At 41.4% G+C, this 21,827-nt stretch overlaps 1 protein-coding gene across 1 annotated transcript in view; it reads right to left on the bottom strand.

The window, feature by feature from the left end:
- The window catches only part of cntn2 (contactin 2), a 37,389-nt gene extending 19,760 nt beyond the window's left edge, over positions 1-17,629 (bottom strand). The window contains exons 1-10 of the mRNA XM_076096841.1: positions 17,569-17,629; positions 12,342-12,483; positions 11,839-12,014; positions 10,526-10,621; positions 7,519-7,731; positions 6,589-6,691; positions 6,193-6,374; positions 4,520-4,656; positions 2,951-3,080; positions 2,233-2,383 (exon numbers count right to left, since the gene is read on the bottom strand). Coding sequence (XP_075952956.1) covers positions 2,233-2,383; positions 2,951-3,080; positions 4,520-4,656; positions 6,193-6,374; positions 6,589-6,691; positions 7,519-7,731; positions 10,526-10,621; positions 11,839-12,014; positions 12,342-12,483; positions 17,569-17,629 — 1,391 coding nt within the window. The remainder of the gene's footprint in view (positions 1-2,232; positions 2,384-2,950; positions 3,081-4,519; positions 4,657-6,192; positions 6,375-6,588; positions 6,692-7,518; positions 7,732-10,525; positions 10,622-11,838; positions 12,015-12,341; positions 12,484-17,568) is intronic.
- Between the last annotated feature and the right edge of the window lie 4,198 nt (positions 17,630-21,827).

Genomic DNA, 21,827 nt, shown 5'->3' with positions numbered 1-21,827 from the left:
ATCGCTTGAGTCTGGAGTTAAGAGTGGAACGGGTGTGATTATCATAGTCTGCCTGGAGCAGGGTGAGCCTGTGGCAGTAAACTCGACATCAAGGGAGTAGTGTCTACTGCTATATGACTCAATTATTCATACAGGAGACTTACAGTAATGTGAAATTCAATCAGAAACATTCTCATCATAATCACTGGTACATTGACCTACGTGTGGGTGATTATGAGCGGCTTCAGGGTCCCACTGAGCTGGAGAGACATCTACATTAAAACAAGTAATACTGCAACTGTAGGAATTGCTTTAAGACATTTTTTCATGCAACCCTGCTTTTTGGTGACGGGATGGTCACATACATGCAGAAATATTCGATTTCATATTAGATTACATAAATGGTGAAGTACAATCTACAGATTAGAGCTAAATACTTTGTGTGAAACTGATTTAAAGGTTTAAAGTCGATCAATAGGAAGCTTGGCTGAGTAAGTTAGATAATGTTTTTTGGCTTCATAAAGATCTTCTACAAAACACTAAAAAACGAAATAATGTGCAACATTTCAAAGAAATCCAGTGATGGAAATCTGTGGCCTCTTTATGCAAAATGTGCTACTATTGCTTTTGTTCTGGTAGATCACACCCGATAAGTTGAACACTCCATGATTATAATGGATGATCTTGCTTTTCTGATTTAAATATCATATATAGTTCATGAGCCTCAGAATTTCTGTTCCTGGGCAACATCAAGCTAAAAAGGAAGAGGTTCACATGTCAGAGGTTGCATTTTTAACTTCGGGAAAGAGAGGAATTCACAGGAAAACAAACTGTATGAATATACTAATAAATATCAATCTATCTAAAAGGTTCATCCATCCCTTCTATCCAATCAGAATCAAGGATTCTCTGGGGGGCCACGGTATAATCCTCATTATAAAATGGGTAGCTCAAATCAAGCAATCTGATCATAGCTGTGCTATAACATCCACATTCCACTGCTTTAGTATGATGTCTAATTCATTTGCAAAACATCATTTCTTTTCTCTGACACTGAGTGATACTGAAAGAGTTGTCAAAGGAAGACCAGGTTACAAATACAAAGTAAAACCATTGAAGGTTAACCCCTATGGAGCAGTGGATTGAGCAGTGCCCATCACCAGAAAAGAATCAAGCTGCTCCTCCACATGCAGCGCCACACAAAGAGGAGATTCGACAATGTTGCTCTGAATATGAAAGCATGCAGGAAGGCAGAGGATAAACACCAACACTGCCAAACAAACGATCTGATGCAGATGTTGACACCAGAGAGATTATGGTTACAAGTGGCCACAAGTGTGAAGCCTCTCTCCAGAGACCGATGACAGTGGACTCCAATAACCTAATAAAGGCAAGCCTAGTATAAGCACTTATTAGACTCATCCGACTGACCATGGACATATTCTCAGTGGTTGCACAATAAATGGAAACATACAAATAATGTATATAAAGAGCCAAATAATGAAATGAATATAACGCTAGCCTGGGATGACAAAGAATAAACAAAACAAAACAAAAGGCTAGCTGCTAGTGTACGTTCCATAGCTACTGCCTCGGTATATGCAGGCAGCCAGCCCAGACAGGACTATTTTGTTGTGAACTTTATCATTTATTAATACAAATTTGGATTTGGATTTGGACCTGTTTTATAAAAGCAATAGCTCACTTCAAACCGGGATATGTTGTAATTATATCACAACTGAGGGAATTGTCGTCATACCACGGCCTGTCAGGAGCTATTGAGCAAAACAACTCTGTCAGGACACACTCACTGTACTACTGCCCACGTTTCTGTCCTCACAACTATTGTTTCTGGTTCTAATTGTGAGCAAGAGTAAAAGTAAAGAACAATGTCTGATGTGGTGTGTTACATATAAAACACAGGTCTCCTACAGTATATGATAGACTGTGCAGCAGGCTGCATTTAACCAGCCATCATTTCCTGTACTGAATGCATATCTAGCTATCCAGTTCATTTAATGCTGTATGTTACGCTGAGCCTCATAGTTTTTATATTTCATGTTTAGCCTGTATTGTGTGATATAAGTAGTTGAACTCTGAAGTCAGAGCCCAAGTCTTCCTCAGGCGAATACCCACAGGAAGGACATGAGAGCTATAAGTAATGCAAAATAACCAGTATTCATTTTACGGGGCTTCTAAACGTGACGCGAACGCACCGTGCTGTGTATGGACATCAGGTTGACTCAGTATTACCTGCTGCTGTTCACGAGCAGCTCTGTCCCACGGCTCCAGAACAGGCTGGGCTTCGGAGCAGCTCGAGGGCGACACTCGATCATCACCTGCCCCCCTCTGGCTGCTGGGATCAGTCTCCTTACTGGGTTCAACCTGAAGTCTGGAGCCTGAACTGGAGGGACGGGTGGCAGGAAAACAGCGCAGAGTAGAAAATAAGCAGGTTGATGGATGGGATGCAGAAGGGAAGAGTATGGGAGATGGAGGAATAGTGGAAAAACAGAAAACTTTGAACTTGAGGCTAGAGAATGGTACAGTATTAAATCGTATTCATCTTAAATTTGCATAAATACAAGTACAATTTGCAACCAACCAACAAAAACCTGGTCTAAAGTCAATGGCTAGGTATGTTCCTGCTGTTTATTAGTAAGATGCGCCTACATAGACGGGTTCACAACGCGCGTACACTCTGCTTGTTACACACACTTTGCTGCTGCAGCTTTCCTTGAGCCCAGATTAACTAGTTAACACCGTTTGACAAGCAACAGTGGACTTTGACATGCCCTAAATGCACCTGTGCCATGCACTATAGACCATGCTCTACAGATTGTTTAAATAGGGCTCTTCATGTTCTTTACTGATACAGCTCTCAATGTTTAATTAAGTATAATATGATACTTTCAGTATTTTGAATGCAGTTTCAAATGACGGACCCTCAAGACAGTCCTCCTTAGACGTCTACCTTGGACTCTGAGCTCAGCAGTGGAGTAGACGGTGCCATGTTTGTTTTCAGCAACACACTGGTACATCCCAGAATCCTCCAGGGCCAGATTACTGATCTTAAGACGAGCCCCGTTCACCTCTACCCGGTCCTGTGGGGTAGAAGAAGAGAGAGAAGTGGAAGTGAATTATGGGATATGTAAGCTGAGAAACAAAGCATACATACATACATGTCTCTTTGTGGTTGTTTTGTTTTTTTGGTAGTTATTTTTTGTCTGTGGTTGCTTTGCCCATCTTTGTAGTCTTTTTGTGTCTCTTTGTAGTCTTTTTGTGTCTCTTTGTAGTCGCTTTGTGTCTCGATAACATCCCTAAATGTGTCACAGCCGTCATTAAGATAAGAATTTCCAAAAATATACAAACTAAAAATCAAATCCATTTCAGTGTCAGCAGTAGAAGTCAAGTTACTGGCAAGTAAATGCATAATTTATGTGTAGTCATTCACTACATTTATACTCTTAATTGTGTAATATGATGTAAGACTCTTTCACACTTTTACAACTTTGAGCTGTTTTTAGCAGGGTGTCCACCAATCTAAACCATAACTAACAATCTAGAACAAATGAGACCAGAGAGGATCTCCATCCAGGAGGCTTATCTAAACACTGCAGGTTAGGATGAGAAATGGTAAGAAAGTTATCTTTCTTTGAGTCAAATTATTTTCAATTCAATTCAATTCAATTTATTTTTGTATAGCCCAAAATCACAGATTACAAATTTGCCTCAGAGGGCTTATTTCTTCTACTTTATTGAGTAAAGGGACGATCAGAACATTTGGCATCAGCACAGCTCGGTCCCACCTCACAGATTTGTCTAAATCAAAGGAAACTGACTTTCTCTGGGTGGAAGATATGAAGCTCTCGAGTAAGTTCAGACAGGAAGACTATACTCTTGCATGAATAAGCCCGTAGTTTATTTCTCAAACATCTACCATTCACTCCTCACACATGCTCACTCATTATTTCATTGCTGTCATTGTTCTAGGCTGTCAATCATGATATCAGCTGTTTAGATCAGCTCGTCTCTTCTATCCAGTAGCACAATGAAACAATGACATCGTTGTCCTATCATCATCTTGCTGCTGTCTCTTTAAATATGATTGTCTCTGTACCTTCAGTACCCTCCACCTCTCCATCTCCTCCCAGTCTTCATCATCTTCATCAACTCATCATTCTATCAGCCTCATCAGCCACCACCACCACCAGTGTCTGGACTCCACGGGGGGTCATATTGTTGCTGCTCAGGGCAGACGCCCCTCCATTACAAATCTCCCTGTAGAGTCCAAGCGCCAAAGACTCTGTCAAGACTTTATCATCCCACATCATCTGTTAGTAATAAACAATTATCTTTTCTTTATCTGACTTCTCTCTCCTGATTGAAATACCGTTACAGAGATTTTTCAACAATTTGGTGAGTGACCATTGACCATTAGTGCAAAAGGAAGATGGTGAAGAGACAAAACATCAGTGTTACAGTAGAAGGACTATTTGAACATCTTTGTGTGTGGAGGTAGACAGCATACTGCGTGTGTTACCTGTGTGCTGAGCGGCTGTCCGTTGCGTAGCCAGCGTATAGAGGGTCGGGGTTTACCGGCAGCAATGCAACTCCAGAGAAGCTCTGAGCTGATCTCCACCTCTGAGTCACTCATCACCTGCAACCACTCGGGCTGAGCTAGATGTTTGGAGGAGAGAGATAAGAGAAATGTAACATAGATAAAAATGAGACAGTAAATGGCATTCAATGAAAAGAAATGCATTAAGGAAGTGCACTACAGGTGCAGTACAACAAGACCTTTTGTTCCTTTCTGACATGAAATACATGACATTGCTGGTATGTTAAAGTGATGGCTTTTACATTGATGTTCCATATGGCTTAATTTAGACATTTACTGACAGGGCTGAGCTAAAATGTTATGATAGCGAGGAAGAGGAGTGTTCTGTTCTCTCACAGGCTGCATCACGGATGGATTTTAAAACATATTCTGCCCTTGAAGCCTTGAGTGTGAAGGACAAACAGTGAACACTACTGCTACATTTTCACATCTGTTTAACCATTGATTGTCAATTCTGCTGCCTGCTTTAGAATATCTTCAGAGCACAAGGGCGTTCAGTTGGGACTCCTTTAGTTCCTATCTGCTCACATGCTGCATTTTAATCCACACAAGCTGGATATTCATTTATTCATCCAGGCAGTCTGCACGAATGAACATTCATTTGGTCAGATCAATATTGTAAGAGGCTTTTTGAACCTGTCACACTGCAAGGGGAAAATAAGTCTTATAGACTGAGCTGATATGAGAAGATTGAGGTCTGTCAGAGCGTTTCATAGTAAATTAACTGATATTGTGCATAAGAGACAATGATTGAGATTCATTGCATCAATTTGGAAGGTTTCTCTGCATGTTTTACCTTGGGCTGCTGCTAGGTCTGTCACGATAACTACTTTTGTTGACCGAGATATTGTCCTAGAAATAATTGGAATTAGGACATTAATGTAATTTCAAGACCATTTTATGTCATTGATATAATGATAATATGATGCTATAATAATGCAAAGAGAACACTTTTGAATCTTAAGAATATTCAGATATTGGAATTGGGAAGTGAAAAAACATTGAATTATTCTAAATAAGTAAAATGTGAGTAAAATATAACCACAGACCCAAAACAATAAATAAAATGGACTCTCGGCTCTGTTAACAGAACTGTGCAATGTCTGCGCAATACCCAGGTCTTATAATGGAGGAGGAAAACCCTGCTGTTTATTCTGGCATCACTGGAATGGCTGGTGACATTCTTAAGTGAACAAATACACATGTAAACAAAACGGCAAAATCCAGGTCATCAAAAAATGATTGAGGTCATGTCCATATATCGTCTGATCAGTCAATACCATGAAATGATTGAGGTCATGTTACTGTGACAGGTCTAGCTGCTGGAGCTTTCTTCTTAATCAAATGGCATTCAACTTAGACTTGTACTGTGTTGAAAGTAACATGGAAATGTTTCCATGTCCCTTCCAGTGACGGTTACTTTAAGAGTCACGGTTTCTGCTGTGACTCTTAAAGTAAAAGTGACCAGGATGTTTATTCAGACATAAGACCAACATGTTAAACTGGTGTGAAATTGCCATCAGAACATCACTGATTAAACTGATACACTATGTGCTTTGCTGCAATACCACCAGATGTTCACAGATGTTCTGTACCTTGCACGTTGATGCGTCCCTGGTATGTGTCACTGCTTTCTGAGTTGTAGGCTTCACATTCGTAAACACCCTCGTCATCGAAGGAGAGTTCTGGCAGGATGAGGGTGGGGGCCTCGGCGCTGGAGCCCACCTTGGACGGCATCAAACCGTCCACTTTCCTCCATCGCAGTCTTGGGACTGGACTATATGACAAAACATAGAAAGAGACAGAGGTGAAATAAAGGAAGAGTTTGAGAATGAAACAGCACACGGACCAGATGGGGATGAAGTCTTTAAGAAGTTTTAGGGGACGACATACAAGTAAGAAGTACACGCAAGTTTAAAGCTGGACAAGGCACACATTTTGACCCAAAATATTGCAGACATTTTGCAATGATTTCAAGTTGGGAGACTTACTTTCCATAGGCGAAGCACTCTAACTGGGCGGTGTGTCCTGCTAGGGCGTAGGTCTCTGCTGGGAAGCGCACTTTGATGCTCGGAGCTGATTTCCTGGGATTGGCTGAAATAAAATATAATTGTAAACATTCACGTGAAATCCCTTTCATAATGTATATCTAAATGTTACACATTCAAACACATACACACAACTATAGAGACATTTACCTCGTTAATGATGTTGGCCTGTGTTTCGTTCTGAAGCAACATACTTATACAATTACTGACAAGATAGTTGTGAGATTATATTCATGATCTCTAGTGGACAATTACTACTACTATGACTTAAGAGATCACCTCTACCCTCATGTTGCCTTGACACTCTGACAGACTGCCCCGCTCAGTTCTGGTTCTGGTTCTACCGTGCCTCCCTTTACTTCAGTGGGCCTAGCAATACGGCCTGGGCCTCCAGCAGCATAGTATTGTTGGAGACCCAGGCTGGCGGAGAAGAGGCCCGATGCTGCCCTGTCACATTAATGTCGGTTTGTCACGTACAAGTGGTAGTGGTAGAGAAGTGAAGATGACATTTGGAAATGATCGTTGGACCATGCAATGGGAATGGGCCAAATTTTCCACCACTTTCTTGCCAGCCCTGTAAGTGTTGCTGCCGAAGCATTTTCCACAGAAGATAGAACAATTATTTTATAAATGATACTGAGATTTGGAAATGGTTTATTTCCACCAATACCAATTATAAAAAATAGAGGAGGGGCCAGCCCTCAAACAAGCTTGCTGTGAATACACCCTAAGACAGGATACCACTTTTAACATTATCACCACACCAAATCTCTTCAGCTATCCCTCTGTCCTCTGTTTGTTAACAGTTATTCATCAGTTACACACACGTTCTGCATCATGTGGCTGCTAATAGATCAGCCATGTCCCACATACCGTCCGGCAGCACAGTGAGCTGGTTGGCCTTGCTGAAGGTGCTCTTGGTGCTGATGTCCATGTTGATAGTAGTGAAGCAGAAGTAGTTCCCGGTGTCGTTTGGCTCTGCTTTAGCTACGTACAAGTTCCCCGTGACCTGCGACACAAACCAGCGGCCGTCGTCCTTCTTGATGAAGTTGGGGAATTCGTTGATCAACCAGCGGTAGGACAGAGCTGCAGAGGAAACACATTCATTACGTCTTATTGCCGTCCTACCAGTACTTTGATTTCAATATGGAAATGATCAGCAGAGGGACCCTCATCGCAAAAGAGGTTTATAATTCTGCTCATTTAACCTTTTGCCTACTAGGCCTATTTTTAGCCCCCTGCTCGAAAATTGCATACTCCTACTCTTTTGAGTACACTACCCAAACTACAAGGTTTAATAATTTGGATGCTAGAATACTGGTAACACTTGTGAGATGTGTTGAATTGTGTAAATATTTTGTATATGTTACTGGTTAATATAGTAAAATAAGACATTACACAGCTGAAATTGAAAATGTTCAGCTTCACCTGGAAAAAATGCACTTTCATTGATAAAAGGTTATTGAAATAATGCAGCTTGATCCCTAAAACTTTCCCAAGTCATAGCATAACTGATCAGTAGTTATTAAAAAAAGGTTAAAGTGGAATAAAGTGGAATAAAGTTAAGAATAAGAAGTTTTAGTACAAAGCGGTCAGGCGAGGTCATCATTTTCGAACCAGCTGTTGCAGCTCTTACATTGTACTTTTATACACTATATAACTATATATTTCACTTTCTTTATCACTCATATGCTTCAATACATCCAAATACAGATAATAGGAATCATATTCATATTCATAACATCATCAGAGCCAGTTTTGGCTGTCATCTGTAGGATTTTCTCATTTCATGTGTGTGTAGGTGGCTGGATCTCAGCCTATCCTCGGTCGATTTCAAAAAACAACCCCTCCTTCGACGCGTCAGAGTCTAAGGAAGACCTGTGTCGAGTTTGGTGGTGATCGGCTAAAGTTTTCTGCAATAAAGTTGCCAGAAATGACGCGTGTACCCCGGCGGAAATTTCCGGTCGCAGGCAGTCTGACCACTCGCCCAAGCCTGCTTGACCGCTCTTATTCTGGAAACAAGTCGGAAGTCAACAGTATGCAGTTGGCAACAATGACTACAGCTTTGGAACGGAAATTCTGCGACGTTATTATCCATATTTTTCATAAAACTTGGGCGCATACCCACGATTTTTTTCGGCGGAGTTCAGCATGAAGGTACGTTTGATCACTCACAACTGTTTAGTGTTTATACGGATCGGAAAACAGAAGTTAGTTACGTGTTCCGCCACATGTGCTAATGCTATTACATGCATTGCATGACTTGGTAGCCGCTAGCATTAGGGTACAAACATTGATTTGCGGTACTCATAACGCCGATTTCTGGCCCGGATTTGGTGCTTTTATGCCACGATATTTTTATGCTTATATGAGTAGCCTATAGTTGTGCTTGGAGTGTGTAAGAAGTGACTTATATGATGTTGTTGTCCACACGTTGCTGTTTCATCCAAAAAAAAAAGTAGCCACGTACATGCTACTGGCTAATAATTATGCTATTTTCCGCATTTGATTTGAGGGGTTCTGAGCCCGAAGCCCGAAGCCTGAGCCAGAAGGTTAAATCACTTTGATCTGTGGACCACCTATGGACGCTTATCCCACCTGTGGGCTGCGGGTTTCTGACAGCTGATTCTCTCATTTTTGATGGTGTCTAACTGTTTCGCTCATCTTCCAGGTGGTTTAAAACCTCTTTAAACCTAGCCTATTTTTAGGCCTCTGCTCGAAAATTGCATACCCATGCTAAATAGACTGTAAATCTGTAACTACAAGGCCTATTTTAATAATTTTGATGGTATAATACAGGTAACACTTGTGAGATGTGTTCAGATGTGTAAATATTGTGTATATGTTACTGGTTAATAGTGAATGAAGATGGCACACAGCTCAAATTGAAAGGTTTGAGGTTTGCCTGAAAACAAAGCACTGAAAGCATGAATATCTTTTTTTAATGATGCAGGTGAAAGCTAAAAACTCTCCCAAATCATAGCACAACATGTCAGAAGTCTCTCTGCAAATATTTTCTTTGATAAAGTGAAGCAAAAAAAAGTTAGAGAGGTTTTAGTACAGAGAGGTCACGGGAGGTCGAGCTGATTTGTCATTTTGGAAGCAGCTGTTCCAGCTGTTCCATTGTACTTTTATATACTATATAACTATATATTTCACTTGTTTTATCACTAATAGTATTCAATCTATCCAAATACAGCAGTTTGGCATCATTGTGAGAGCCTGAGGCCTCTCTAAAACCTGTCTGTGTCTGTGAACCACGGATCAATTCTCGTCTGCCTGTCAGAGTCTCATGCATGCATGAGTGGTAACGTGGGTTTGATTGACAGAATCGTTTGCCGGAAAAAAACAGAAACGCGCCGTGCGTAAAAACTGATTCGCCGAAAGTGAATTCCCTTCCCCCACGGTCCCCCAGGCGGTGGAGCGGCTTGGGTTTGTGGTGCTTGTTGACTGTATATTTGTAATGGTTTCACGGAGAGAAATTTGGAAGATATCTCTGGATTCTGTGTCGAATGCTCGTGCTTTTTGATATCTCGATTGTCCATGTTAGCGGTTAGCTTTTGGTTCGCAGCGCATGGCTCGCCGAGTCATGGCGAAAAATACATGATATTGTGGTACGTCTTCTAGAAATTATATTAGTGTGTATAATTGTGTTTGCAGTGTGTAAAATGGCTTACATGATGTCATTGCCCAGAATTTTCTTCGTTAAGTCGGTATATAATATGTGTGTAGCATTCATTATATTTGTTTCTGAAAAGTGCATTCTACGACACGCTCTTCGCTAAACAGTCTCGCTCGAACCCCAAATGGTCCTCGCTCGGGCCCAGAAGGTTTTAAAATAATAAATAACTGGCGTGGAACCCTGAAGTAGAGTGGATACCTGGGTAATGTATAGGGGGCTGGCAGGCCAGGAAAGCTCCGATGCCTTCGTATGCTGTCTGAGGACTCCTGCTGTCCGGAGGGAAGTCATGGAGGTCTGGAGAAACAAAAGATTACTGTCACATACAGATGGTAAACAGAAGCAGCAACAGTACACAGTTGATAGTAACTAAAGCATATTAGTGTAAAGCAGTGGCAGGCTGTGCATTTTATACCTAGGCCTTCACTGTTGTCCTGCAGCTGAAATACCACCTTATGATGGTTAGGTGGTATTTCACCATATGATGGTGCCACAGATATTATTAGTTTCTAAGGCTGTAACTATGTACGTATTAAATGTACGTACCGTTTGGTACGAGACTTACAATACGTTTGAATAGTAGTAGAGCATTTGGAAAATGCAGAAGCTTAAATTCAGGAAAACATAATATTTTCTGTGCTCATGGAGGACAATGGTTCTCAGCTGGTCTGGCTGTGGGACCCACCATCATTCCTTAATGACAAGTCACGGCCCAAAGAGATCGCCTTATGATTTTACTTTCACAACTTTAACATTGAACGTACTGCTCTGCAATGTCTTTCCTCGTCTCAGCCCCCTGTGTCATGGTGTGTGGTACATCTCGCTCAGTCAGAATGCCCATATTTGATTGGCTGAGCTGCATCACGTGATGTGATTCACTACCCAACAGCCTCTGCTGTTAAGTTTCGTTTCACGATAGTCACGTGCTCGCCCACTGACCAATCACAGCACCACTCTGCACCTCGCGGCAGAGCTACACATGGACACTGAGCGGCATGTAACGCTGACGTCATTATAGGCCGGCTAGCAGGTGCTGACACATCAAAGAATACGCCCAACATGTCAAACTAAAGATCTGATTGGTTGAAGACTATGACAATCAACAATATCGTCCCCATTCACTTAAACTGCACATGGATTCACTTGTGAGTCTGCAGGCCTCTGCCTCTGTTCTTACCTAGAGACACAGAGGTGAAATCTGATTGGATAAAAGCTCTACTTAAAACAAGCTGCACTGGAAGCAGAGCAACTGAGGAAGACAGTACCTGTGCAATGAGAAAATAAGATTATGGGAAAAATAATTTTATAAATTATAATACATGTAGTGTATTTAAGAAAAATTATTAAATTATAAAATAGCTATAACTTTGTGATTCTGTTTAGGCCAGCAGAGAAGGCCTTGCAGGCCCTGACGGCCCGCCACTGGTGTAAAGTAAATCCTATCTAACTCCTTCTGTCTCTGCCACAGTGACCAGGCAGCTCATACAGGTCAAAAGGTTAAGGCTCTCACTCACAGCCAAATTTGAGGTTAGCTGCTTGGCTGATGATGGTGCCACAGCGGTTGATGGCCAGACATTGATAGGAGCCTGTGTCTCGAATGGACTCGGGGCTGCTGATCACCAGGTTGCCGGCCACCAGGGTATAGCGCAGGTCCAAACCCAGCGGGACCTCTGTGCCGTTCACAAGCCATCTGCAGAGAGACAGAGTGACGAGGACACAGCGAACAGGTGAGAAAAACATAACGGACCATTACACGGTTGAAGAGGCTGAAAAGAGTTGATGATGTTTGGTGGTGAAGCGAGTGTCTTTGTATGTGGGAGATGTCAGCACATAGTCATAGCTGCAGGACAGTAACATGCTGTTAAGAGTGGCTGCGCAACTGTAGTCATCAATTAAAAATGTCTTAAAGCTCAGGCTAAGTCCTCTGAAGAACACACCTTCAGAGGTCAGGTTCTGAGACACTAGTGTCTGTGTGTATGTGTTTGTGTGTTAGTGTGTCTGTGTGCGTGTTACCCACCTGTAGGATGCAGCTGGACTAGCTCTGGCCTGACAGCTGAGGGTCACCTTGCCTTCACTCAGGCCTTCTGGGTAGATTAAACTGCTCGGCTGGTCTTCAAACAGTGGCCCGCTGTCATGACCCGACACACACACATCTCCACCTGCAAACATTTTCAACAACGCACTAGTTACACACCAAATCCTATGCCAGAGACGTCTCAATGGTGAGGACCTGCTGCTGTGTCCTGGACAATTCTATTGTGTACTCTTAGACAGAGTGTGTACAACATTCAGGCTGCCGGAGATTTGAATAAACAAAACTACGTGATGTTCTGAAAGGACTCATGGGTCAACAAAATAGAGCGTATATATAGATACATGATGCGTCTCCACTTCCTCCCACTGTACAAAAGAGGAGGCAACTTTCGGGTCTGAAAAGTGAAGCCAATGTTAAAGTGTCTTAAAGCTGCATTCTCTCTACTGACCAGCAGGGGGCGACTCCTCTGGTTGTATAGAAGTCTATGAGAAAATGACTCTACTTTTCTCTTGATTTATTACCTCAGTAAACATTGTAAACATGGGTTTATGGTCTCAATCTCTAGTTTCAAGTCTTCTTCAATACAGCATGATGTTCATTTAGTAAATTATGGTCCATTTAGAGTCAAATAGATTATAAAGTAGGAAATGCTTTAGGGCGGGGCTACCTTTTGACTGACAGGTCTCTACCACGGCATTGTCCGATCTGAGAGTTGTCTGTGTTTCGTCTTAGAACTTTAACCCTTTCATAGTGTGTTTTCACTTCATGAAAGTTAATGTTAATTAGCATCACCCTCTCGTGTCACTTCTGGTTGAAAAAAACAAGATGGCGACAGACAAAAAAACAAGACTGTGACGACTGAAATACCGAACTCGAGGATTAAAAACCAATGGGGGCTGCCATCTTGTGTTTTTGACGTCACGTGAAGCCAGAGTCTGCACAGCGGTGATCGGGGGGCTGGAGTCGCAGTAGCGACTGGTGGAAAGTACCATTACTCTAGTAGTGAACTGAAGTACAGTTGAAAGATACTTTACCTGGTAATATACACTTTATTCTACTTCTACATGTACTTCACTACATTTCAATGACAAATATTGTACTCAACTACCGTACATTTAAGTTGACAGGTATAGATACTAGTTAATTTATACAAAACACATGATCCGGTGACATCCTCAACATTACTGTCTTTCAGAGGCTGCACTTCTTTCTTTTCTTTTGTCATTATGATTAGGACTGGTAATGAGGATATGGAGTGATGTCTCTGACTTTATTTACATAATCCTTATGTTTAGGTGGGGAAGGTTTGCCAGGTGAGGTGAAGGTGTGTGACAGTCACCATGGTGACTCCTCTGCTCCAGTGAGCTATGACACTCTCATCAGATAGCTGTTTACAGTTTGTCTGTGTATACAGTCTATGGAAGAAACCATAAACGAATAACGTGTTCACTGCAGTGATTTTACTCACAGACACTTCATGAATGTAAGATTGCTCTGTTCTGCAGTTCTTTAACTCTAGCTGACGTGATGTTTTCACCAGCTGCTCCACAGCTGACCACGAGTGTCGGGAGCTCGGTCTCTCCTCTGCGCTCCGCGGTGCAGACAGCGCTGATGAAATATGAAGCGACATTTGATTTGAGGTTTTACTTAGTTTATATCTTTTACAATAGAAATGTGCTTTTAGTTATGGATCACGTGTACAAGCACAAATAACACTGCTGGTGTGACTGTTAATGATAAAGAGAATATATAAGTGCAGAGTAACGTGTGAGAGGCATCATTATACGTGTAATGATGCCTCTCATTGAATTCCTACAATCCGGCTTCCATTTACCACCTCACCATCTGTCTCCTAAATGTTCGTATGCAAGGGCCACAGTTTGTTTGAATAGATCACAATGCTTGCGTGTGGAGTGGTGTACGCCACAAATGAGAGCCCTGATCTTACACATCACAGCGTTCAGTAAAAGATCTGAATGCTTCTTTCACCACTGAACATCTTTACAACTCTAAAACCATTGTAGTACAACACTTTCACTGCTGCTTCAAACCTAATATGGCATTTATGTCGTCACATATTAATCTGAATCATCTGTCAACACATGTTCTGTGTTTGTCATTGTGTATGATTGGTCTGGTGGAGTGGAGCCATGTAACAGAGGGTGGCAGCACTCTACTCCTGTGTTTATGAGGCAGGTAATAAAAAGAACATCATTGCTTATTCAGAAAATATGTTTCCATCAGCCTTCATAAGACATTTTCTTTATCCGTACACAGACTTAATCAGCCAGTGTGGATTCAATATTAGGGCATGATTTTTAATCAAGCATTTCCAGTTTTCTTTGTTCTATTTTAAACAGCCCTTAATGGGAACCTTCCATCCCTCAACTCAAGTATTTAGAGCAGCTTTTGTTTTGGTCTTTTCCATACTCTCTGAGTTCAGCTATGTAAACTAGAGACTCAGTGTGCACAGTGTTGTATAATGTGTACCGATGTTAACAGGAAGCAAACATTGTTTGTATGTTTTCCATAGGGCCAAAACAATGTGTGCAGAGCGTTGTTACTCTCCATCGAGTGTGTAGCTTTGTCACTGCACACACACACACACACAATAACATATCTGTGACAGAGCAGTGACTCACTTCCTTGCAAGCTTATTATTTAATCGTACACTGCGTCACCTCAGCAGTGTAGCTTCATGATGGCTACAGCTGCATTCTGAAGAGTACATTTTGAGTTCATGTTGTTCACATATTCACTCAAACAGTGTGGACAGATGAAGACTTTCCACATCTGTGTCTGAGAGCATGTACAGCTGTTATTCAGCTCAACACTGTTGATGATAAACAGCGATGCTTATGTGTACTATGTGCTCATACTGGCAGAGCTGGTTCATTCCAACAGAAGCTACAGCCGATCATCATCTACCTGTGCCATTCATCAAACCGGTGCGTCAGTTCAACACTAAGGCCCGGCAGAGAAAGCCGTCTCCATGGAGACAATTGAATCCTCTCCCCAAAACAACAATCATGAAATTACAATCCAGCCCATAAGCCCCAAAATGAACCTCAACCACCACATAGAACTCGCTCTCCATCGCTCTTACACTCAAACTCAAGCTGAAACAGAACTGAGGGAGAGTATTTTTTACTTTGGTTCAATTACTAATTCTAATTCTGTTTTGCGAACAAAAGTCGTTTTTTTAATGGCAATAATAGACAAGTTTCTTTCTTCAACTGTCACGATTTATGTTTTGAAATAGTTATTTATTCTGTTTTATTGAGATGTGTCTTGCACTTTATTTGTCTGTCTTACCCCTGCGAGGGTCTGCCCTTCCCCTAATTAGACACTGCTGCGTTCAATCACCTGCACCTCCTCAGTCTGCTTCACTTCACTTTCTGCCCCTGTCTGTTCCTCTCTGTGATCGGCTGCCCCACCCTTAATTGAAACCTGCTGTGTCTAATCACCTGCACCTTCCCTGTGTATTTAAACCCTGTGTGTCCCTTGGCTCAGTGTTCGTTCGTCTTTGGTGTAACCTGGTCCATCTTTCCTCCGCCTGCCATTTCCTCCCGGTACGTTTAGTGTCTGCTCCCCGTTGCCGTGCCCCCTCTTTCTTTGGATGTTTTATTTTCATGGACTTGTGATTCACATGTTTTTTTGTTGAATACTTTTTTGTTACAATTAAACCCACAATTATCCAACCCTCCGTTTCCCGAGTCTCCCTGCATTTGGGTCCAGCCCTTTCTTTTCTGCAAAAACCTTACATTATCATTATGAAGTGAGTGTTGATTGCACAGTGTAATGGCTGTAGAAGAATGAAACCATCTGTGTTTAGATTGGTTCCCTGTAAGCCTGGAATATATGTATTTAGTTCTGTCTGCCTGAAGGGTCCATACAGCACAGAGGAAGAGGACACACCTTGATGCTGATGAAGGTAATAACATCCATGTAACATCTAATAGTCCATGCTACAGCTTCACTCCTTCACTTCACTTGTCCTTACCTTTCACAATAAAAGCCCTGGACATACATCACTGCTTACCAGAGAGCATAGAATAGCTTACAGTAGCTATCCCCAGTGGAGATGTTACCGTTTACTGTGGGAACTCTACCGTTAACCGAGGAGGCAAAGAAGGCTAAGAGGTTCTACTGAACCGGATCAGCAAGTGGAAAGACCTGCTCAATTATTAATACCCCTGGTTGTTTTAGTGTGCTGTTGTGTCTTCTTATTCTGCAGTGTTTAACAGAACCCGACTGGATCATTAGCACCACCAGCTCAATGAACCAATGAAGCAACTGCTAATTTGCACAACAGCAGTGGATAGAAACTTTATTCATTTTAAACTTGGTTAAAATGTGTGCTACATTTGAACAGACACGAGAACAGTGAGGCAGCAGAGGAATGAAGAGAACAACCTACATTTCTTCAGTGTGTTTTAGCATTAGGCTACATGGGCGGTGTTTCAAGTCATTCAGATGAATGTGACAGCTCTGATACTGTCATGAGTTTGATCTGTTCAATGTGCTGACTAGCTCATTAGCTATCTATCACTAGCCAGAAGACATTTGTCCCCCTGGTGGATGTTGGTTTGGTAATTTGTCCACCAGGCACCAGCACAAGACATGTCTATGCTTGTAGATAAGAAGGAGACACAGAAAGCTAATGTGGGTCTCACTTCAAAGGCTGACGCTCTCTGTTGAGTTGAGAGACGTCTGTTTTCTGGCTGTTAGTCTCACCGTCAGCCAATGATAGAACAAATTGAAAAATAAAATGATCTGATGGCTGTATGCAAAGGATTCATCCGTCTACATAGAGGAGTCGGTGTCATTCTGACTGGAACATGGACCATCAGGTCATTTGCAGAGCAGATATTGTAGCAATTTACTGTCAGCCCTCATTATGTCACTCTGTTACATTAGTGTTGATGTTGGCTTTCATGTGCTGAGCTATCATGCTTCGACTGATCACAGCTCCAAAAGAGCCAGGTTATTTTGTTGCATTTTGTCAAATCAATGTGTGGTTGAGACATAGTAGCACACAGATGGACAGATGCAAGTTGTTCATTTCCAAACTAAATCCTAGACCCAACTTCTGATCCTAAACAGCCTTTAACCTAAACTCCGTGGGCTGAAACTAAACAGAGTTCTTAAGTTATCATCAGAAAACCACGTGGACATGCATATTTGTGTACATTACAGAGGAACTTACCGACAGCCTCCTTCAGGGCTACTGAGCTGAGGACCAGCAGACGCAGCAAGCGCTCCATCATCTGGATTAAAACAGGATCGCAAACGGATCAGGAGCAGATGGGATCAGAACCTGATCCCCTTATCTCACAGGAAGAAGAGGCGTTCAGTCTGGGCCTGTGAAGGAAGAAGAAGAATACTTACACGACAGCTCCAGTAGCTCCATGGAGGAAGTGAGTTCATCAAGCATTGTAACAATTGTTTTTATTAAAGTTGACTTCCCATCCATTACTTAAATCCAGGCGGCAACGTGAAAAGTGAAGGCAGCGCTTCAGGGCCACTCTGCTCTTTTTTTTTCGCTAACCAAAATTATCATCACAATTATTATCACAATTAAAGTGAATTAAGGATGCAAAATGCTAGCTTGCTAGTGTTAGCTGGTAATGAAGCGTTTGCTATGCTAACAGTACCTGGTCCCACTCTTCGCTAGCGCCACCTTGAGCTCACCCTCTCGTCCAAATACGGTCACTTCCAGCACCAAAAACAAGATGGCCACGGCCAAAATGCCCAAACTAATGGGTAACGTCACGGTGAAAACCTCAACTTCTTTTACACTGTTTATGCTAAAACCTAAACAATCTATCCAGTTTCAATTCAAAGCACTGGTATCTGTACTCTGCACCTGTGAAAATCATGACAGTCAAACTCTTGTAACACTGTTCATAGTAATGTACATACACATGTTCTGAAAACATGTTTTTATTTCTCCCTTTATGTTATTTCCATCCATCTATCATGTTTTGATCTGGTTCTGTCTCCCTTTGGAGGCCAACAACTTTTCTAGCTATGTTTTTGCTTTGTGAATATATCATGCTAATTTATTTGTTGACAGCCCCACCAGTATCGGAGACCCTTGTGTATTTATTGTTGCGTAATAAATCAGATCAGTTCAACTTTTGTTCAGCTACATCTTATTCTAACGGTGGAGCCCGTCCTCTTGCTGCTAGTCATACTTAAAAGAGCCATGTCAGTAGCTAAACACTTTGTGGTAACCTCAAACCATTCTACAATGTATCACAAATATTCACTAGAATACTCCAGTGACCACCATTTATACTGTATCTGGTCCTGAACACAGCCCTGTCTCCTGCTGGCTGCTTCAGGTAAAAGCATGAAGTCATTTAACATTTCCTGGTTTCAAAGACTAATAAACAATGCACAAAAATATAATAGGTATGGAGCAGTAATGCATCTTTTCTTTTTGACCTGGAGGTGGAGGTTGACTGACATAGTCAGTCAGTGAGTTCTGAGTTGTTAGTGTTCCATTCTGAGGCACTACAATCATTGAACGTCTTACAAAGAACACTACTGTATCTGTTTGGTAAGCTCCAAACTAGCAATATTGCAATTTTTTTTCCTCATGTCTCTGCTCCAGAGACAGCCATGGATGAGGCATTATGGTTTCGGCACAAACGTACACTTGCCATCAATAAATAATTGATATGCTAATTATGGCAATTTCACATGACATTTTAGACAGACATGGATATAAACTGCAACATGACTGTTTGGCAGAAGCACACAACTGCACGCTAACAGCTTGTGGACCCAAGGAAGATTAGCGGCCGCTAAGGTGTCAGCTAATGGGGATCCAGTTAATAAACTAAACTAACATGTTAATGATAGTAAATACAGTTGAATGAGGTGAAGTAATCTGGAGACAAAGGTATTTTTATAGATTATTTGCCCTCTAATTTGCACTGCAGCACAAAGCCCTTGTGTGTCTGTCCTCTCATTTGTTAACAGCAAGTCACAATCAACTCTAATTCAAAGGAAGTAAACCAGTTTCCCTTTCAACATAAAAATGTGTTTTGAAACAGAAGTTGGGGATTTAATGGCCTGTCTAACCATGTTGACATTGTCGTATCTTGCATGCGACAGGTCTGTTGAAGTGATGAGGAAGGATGCTCCGTGGACATCTGTTCTTGCTGGTATAATAAAGTTTATTACAAACAAGCAACACATGCCATTACGGACGTCTAGATCGTCCGGAGGTCTCAAGTCGAATCCGAAAGTCCCTCCTTCTAGGGCGCTCGCTTCATCTTTATATAGGGTACATGTTATGTTTACATCTGGGCGGAACGTAAGAGAATGTATGTGGCCCCCTCATTCTGCACATCCACCCTTCTGCCCCTGGTCTCCTGCACATCTGGTTTTCATCTAAGACAAATACACTTGGGGTCTTCGCTTGTACTGTGTAAGGCCTGAAAATATACCACAACATGAACTACATGTTGCTTTGCTGCATGGCTCTTTGCCTCATTTAAATCAGAGCTCAAAACATTTTGTTTACAATAAATTAGATACATAACTTATTTTACCCTGTAACTCTTTATTTGTTTGCTTTTCAAAATGCAGTTTTAATCTTTAACTACTTATTTGCTCGTTCTCTTTTTGTTTTATTGTCTTTTTAATGCAATTTGAATGTTTTCTTAAGGTTTAATATATCTCTACACCCCTGTAAAGCACTTTGAATTGCCTCGTGTCTGAATAGTGCTCCGTAAATAAAATTGCCTTGCAAACACTATTGTTTCTATGAGTTATTGTTTCATCATTGATAGTGAGTGTAGTGATTTAGGAATCCAGCGTCCCAGAGACTTTGTGGCCACATAGTTCTGAGTAATTAAAAACATCCTATTGTTTTTTTCTACCCATAAGACCTGTGAGGCTCCCTCTTCTATCAGTGTGTATCACCTCAACACTCGTCTCTGTTCACAGCCAAACCTGACGGTCCTTCCCAGGAGAAGACCCTGCGTTTCAGGCTCTGATATAAAGGATTACGATCCTCCATGTGTCACAAGGCCTGACTGACTTCACTCAGTCAAACACACATCACTGTCTGTCTGAACTCACACAATGCGTGTGAAATCTGAGAATGGAAGAGATGGAGTGCACGAGAGGAGTAAAAGTGGGAGTGAGAAAATGACTCTACTTCTCTCTTGATTTATTACCTCAGTAAACATTGTAAACATGAGTTTATGGTTTCAAGTCTTCTTTAATACAGCATGATGTTTATTTAGTAAATTATGGTCCATTTACAGTCAAATAGAACATAAAGCAGGGTATGCTTTAGGGCAGGCTTACTGTGATTGACAGGTCTCTGCCACTACCAGAGACATACGGCATCTCTGCGTAACTCCGCATCCCAAATATGGTAACTTCTGTTCATTGGCTGTAAAAAACATGGCGATGGCCGTAATCTATATATCTATATATATATATATATATATATACAGTTGTGTGAAAAAGTGTTTGCCCCCTTCCTGGTTTCTTATTTTTTTGCATGTTTGTCACACTTAAATGTTTCAGATCATCAAATAAATTTAAATATTAGACAAAGATAACACAAGTAAACACAAAATGCAGTTTTTAAATGAAGGTTTTTATTATTAAGGGGGGAAAAAAAGCCAAACCTACATGGCCCTGTGTGAAAAAGTGATTCCCCCCCCCTGTTAAAACATAAATTAACCTCTTATTCTCGGAGCCGTTTTTGAGGTCTCTGAGCGAAAAAGCATAGCCCTACAAAACTGACCATAGCTCTGTAACTACAAGGTCGATTTTAATAATTTTTGTTGATATAATCAGATCACAACACCTGTGACATAGTTTACATTGGTCATATTGTGAATATGTTGCTGGTTAATATAGAAAATAAGACATAACACAGCTGAAAGTGAAAATATTCAGCCTCGCCTGGGAAAAATGCACTTTCAGTGATAAAAGGTTATTGAAATAATGCAGCTAGCTCCCTGAATCTTTCCCAAGTCATAGCATAACTGATCAGTAGTTATTAAAAAAAGGTTAAAGTGGAATAAAGTGGAATAAAGTTAAGAATAAGAGGTTTTAGTCAGGCGAGGCCATCATTTTCGAACCAGCTGTTGCAGCTCTTACATTGTACTTTTATACACTATATAACTATATATTTCACTTTCTTTATCACTCATATGATTCAATACATCCAAATACAGATAATAGGAATCATATTCATATTCATAACATCATCAGAGCCAGTTTTGGCTGTCATCTGTAGGATTTTCTCATTTCATGTGTGTGTGTGTGTGGCTGGATCTCAGCCTATCCTCGGTCGATTTCCAAAAACAACCCCTCCTTAGACGCGTCACAGGCTTAGGAAGACTCGTGCCAAGTATGGTGGTGATCGTCAAAAGATTTCATACAATAAAGTTGCCAGAAGTGACGCGTGTACCCCGGCGGAAATTTCCG

Source organism: Anarhichas minor, unplaced genomic scaffold (genome assembly GCF_050575085.1).
Source record: "Anarhichas minor isolate MPS153535 unplaced genomic scaffold, ASM5057508v1 ptg000023l, whole genome shotgun sequence".
Taxonomy (NCBI): domain Eukaryota; kingdom Metazoa; phylum Chordata; class Actinopteri; order Perciformes; family Anarhichadidae; genus Anarhichas; species Anarhichas minor.
This window is presented reverse-complemented; position numbering and strand designations above follow the sequence as displayed.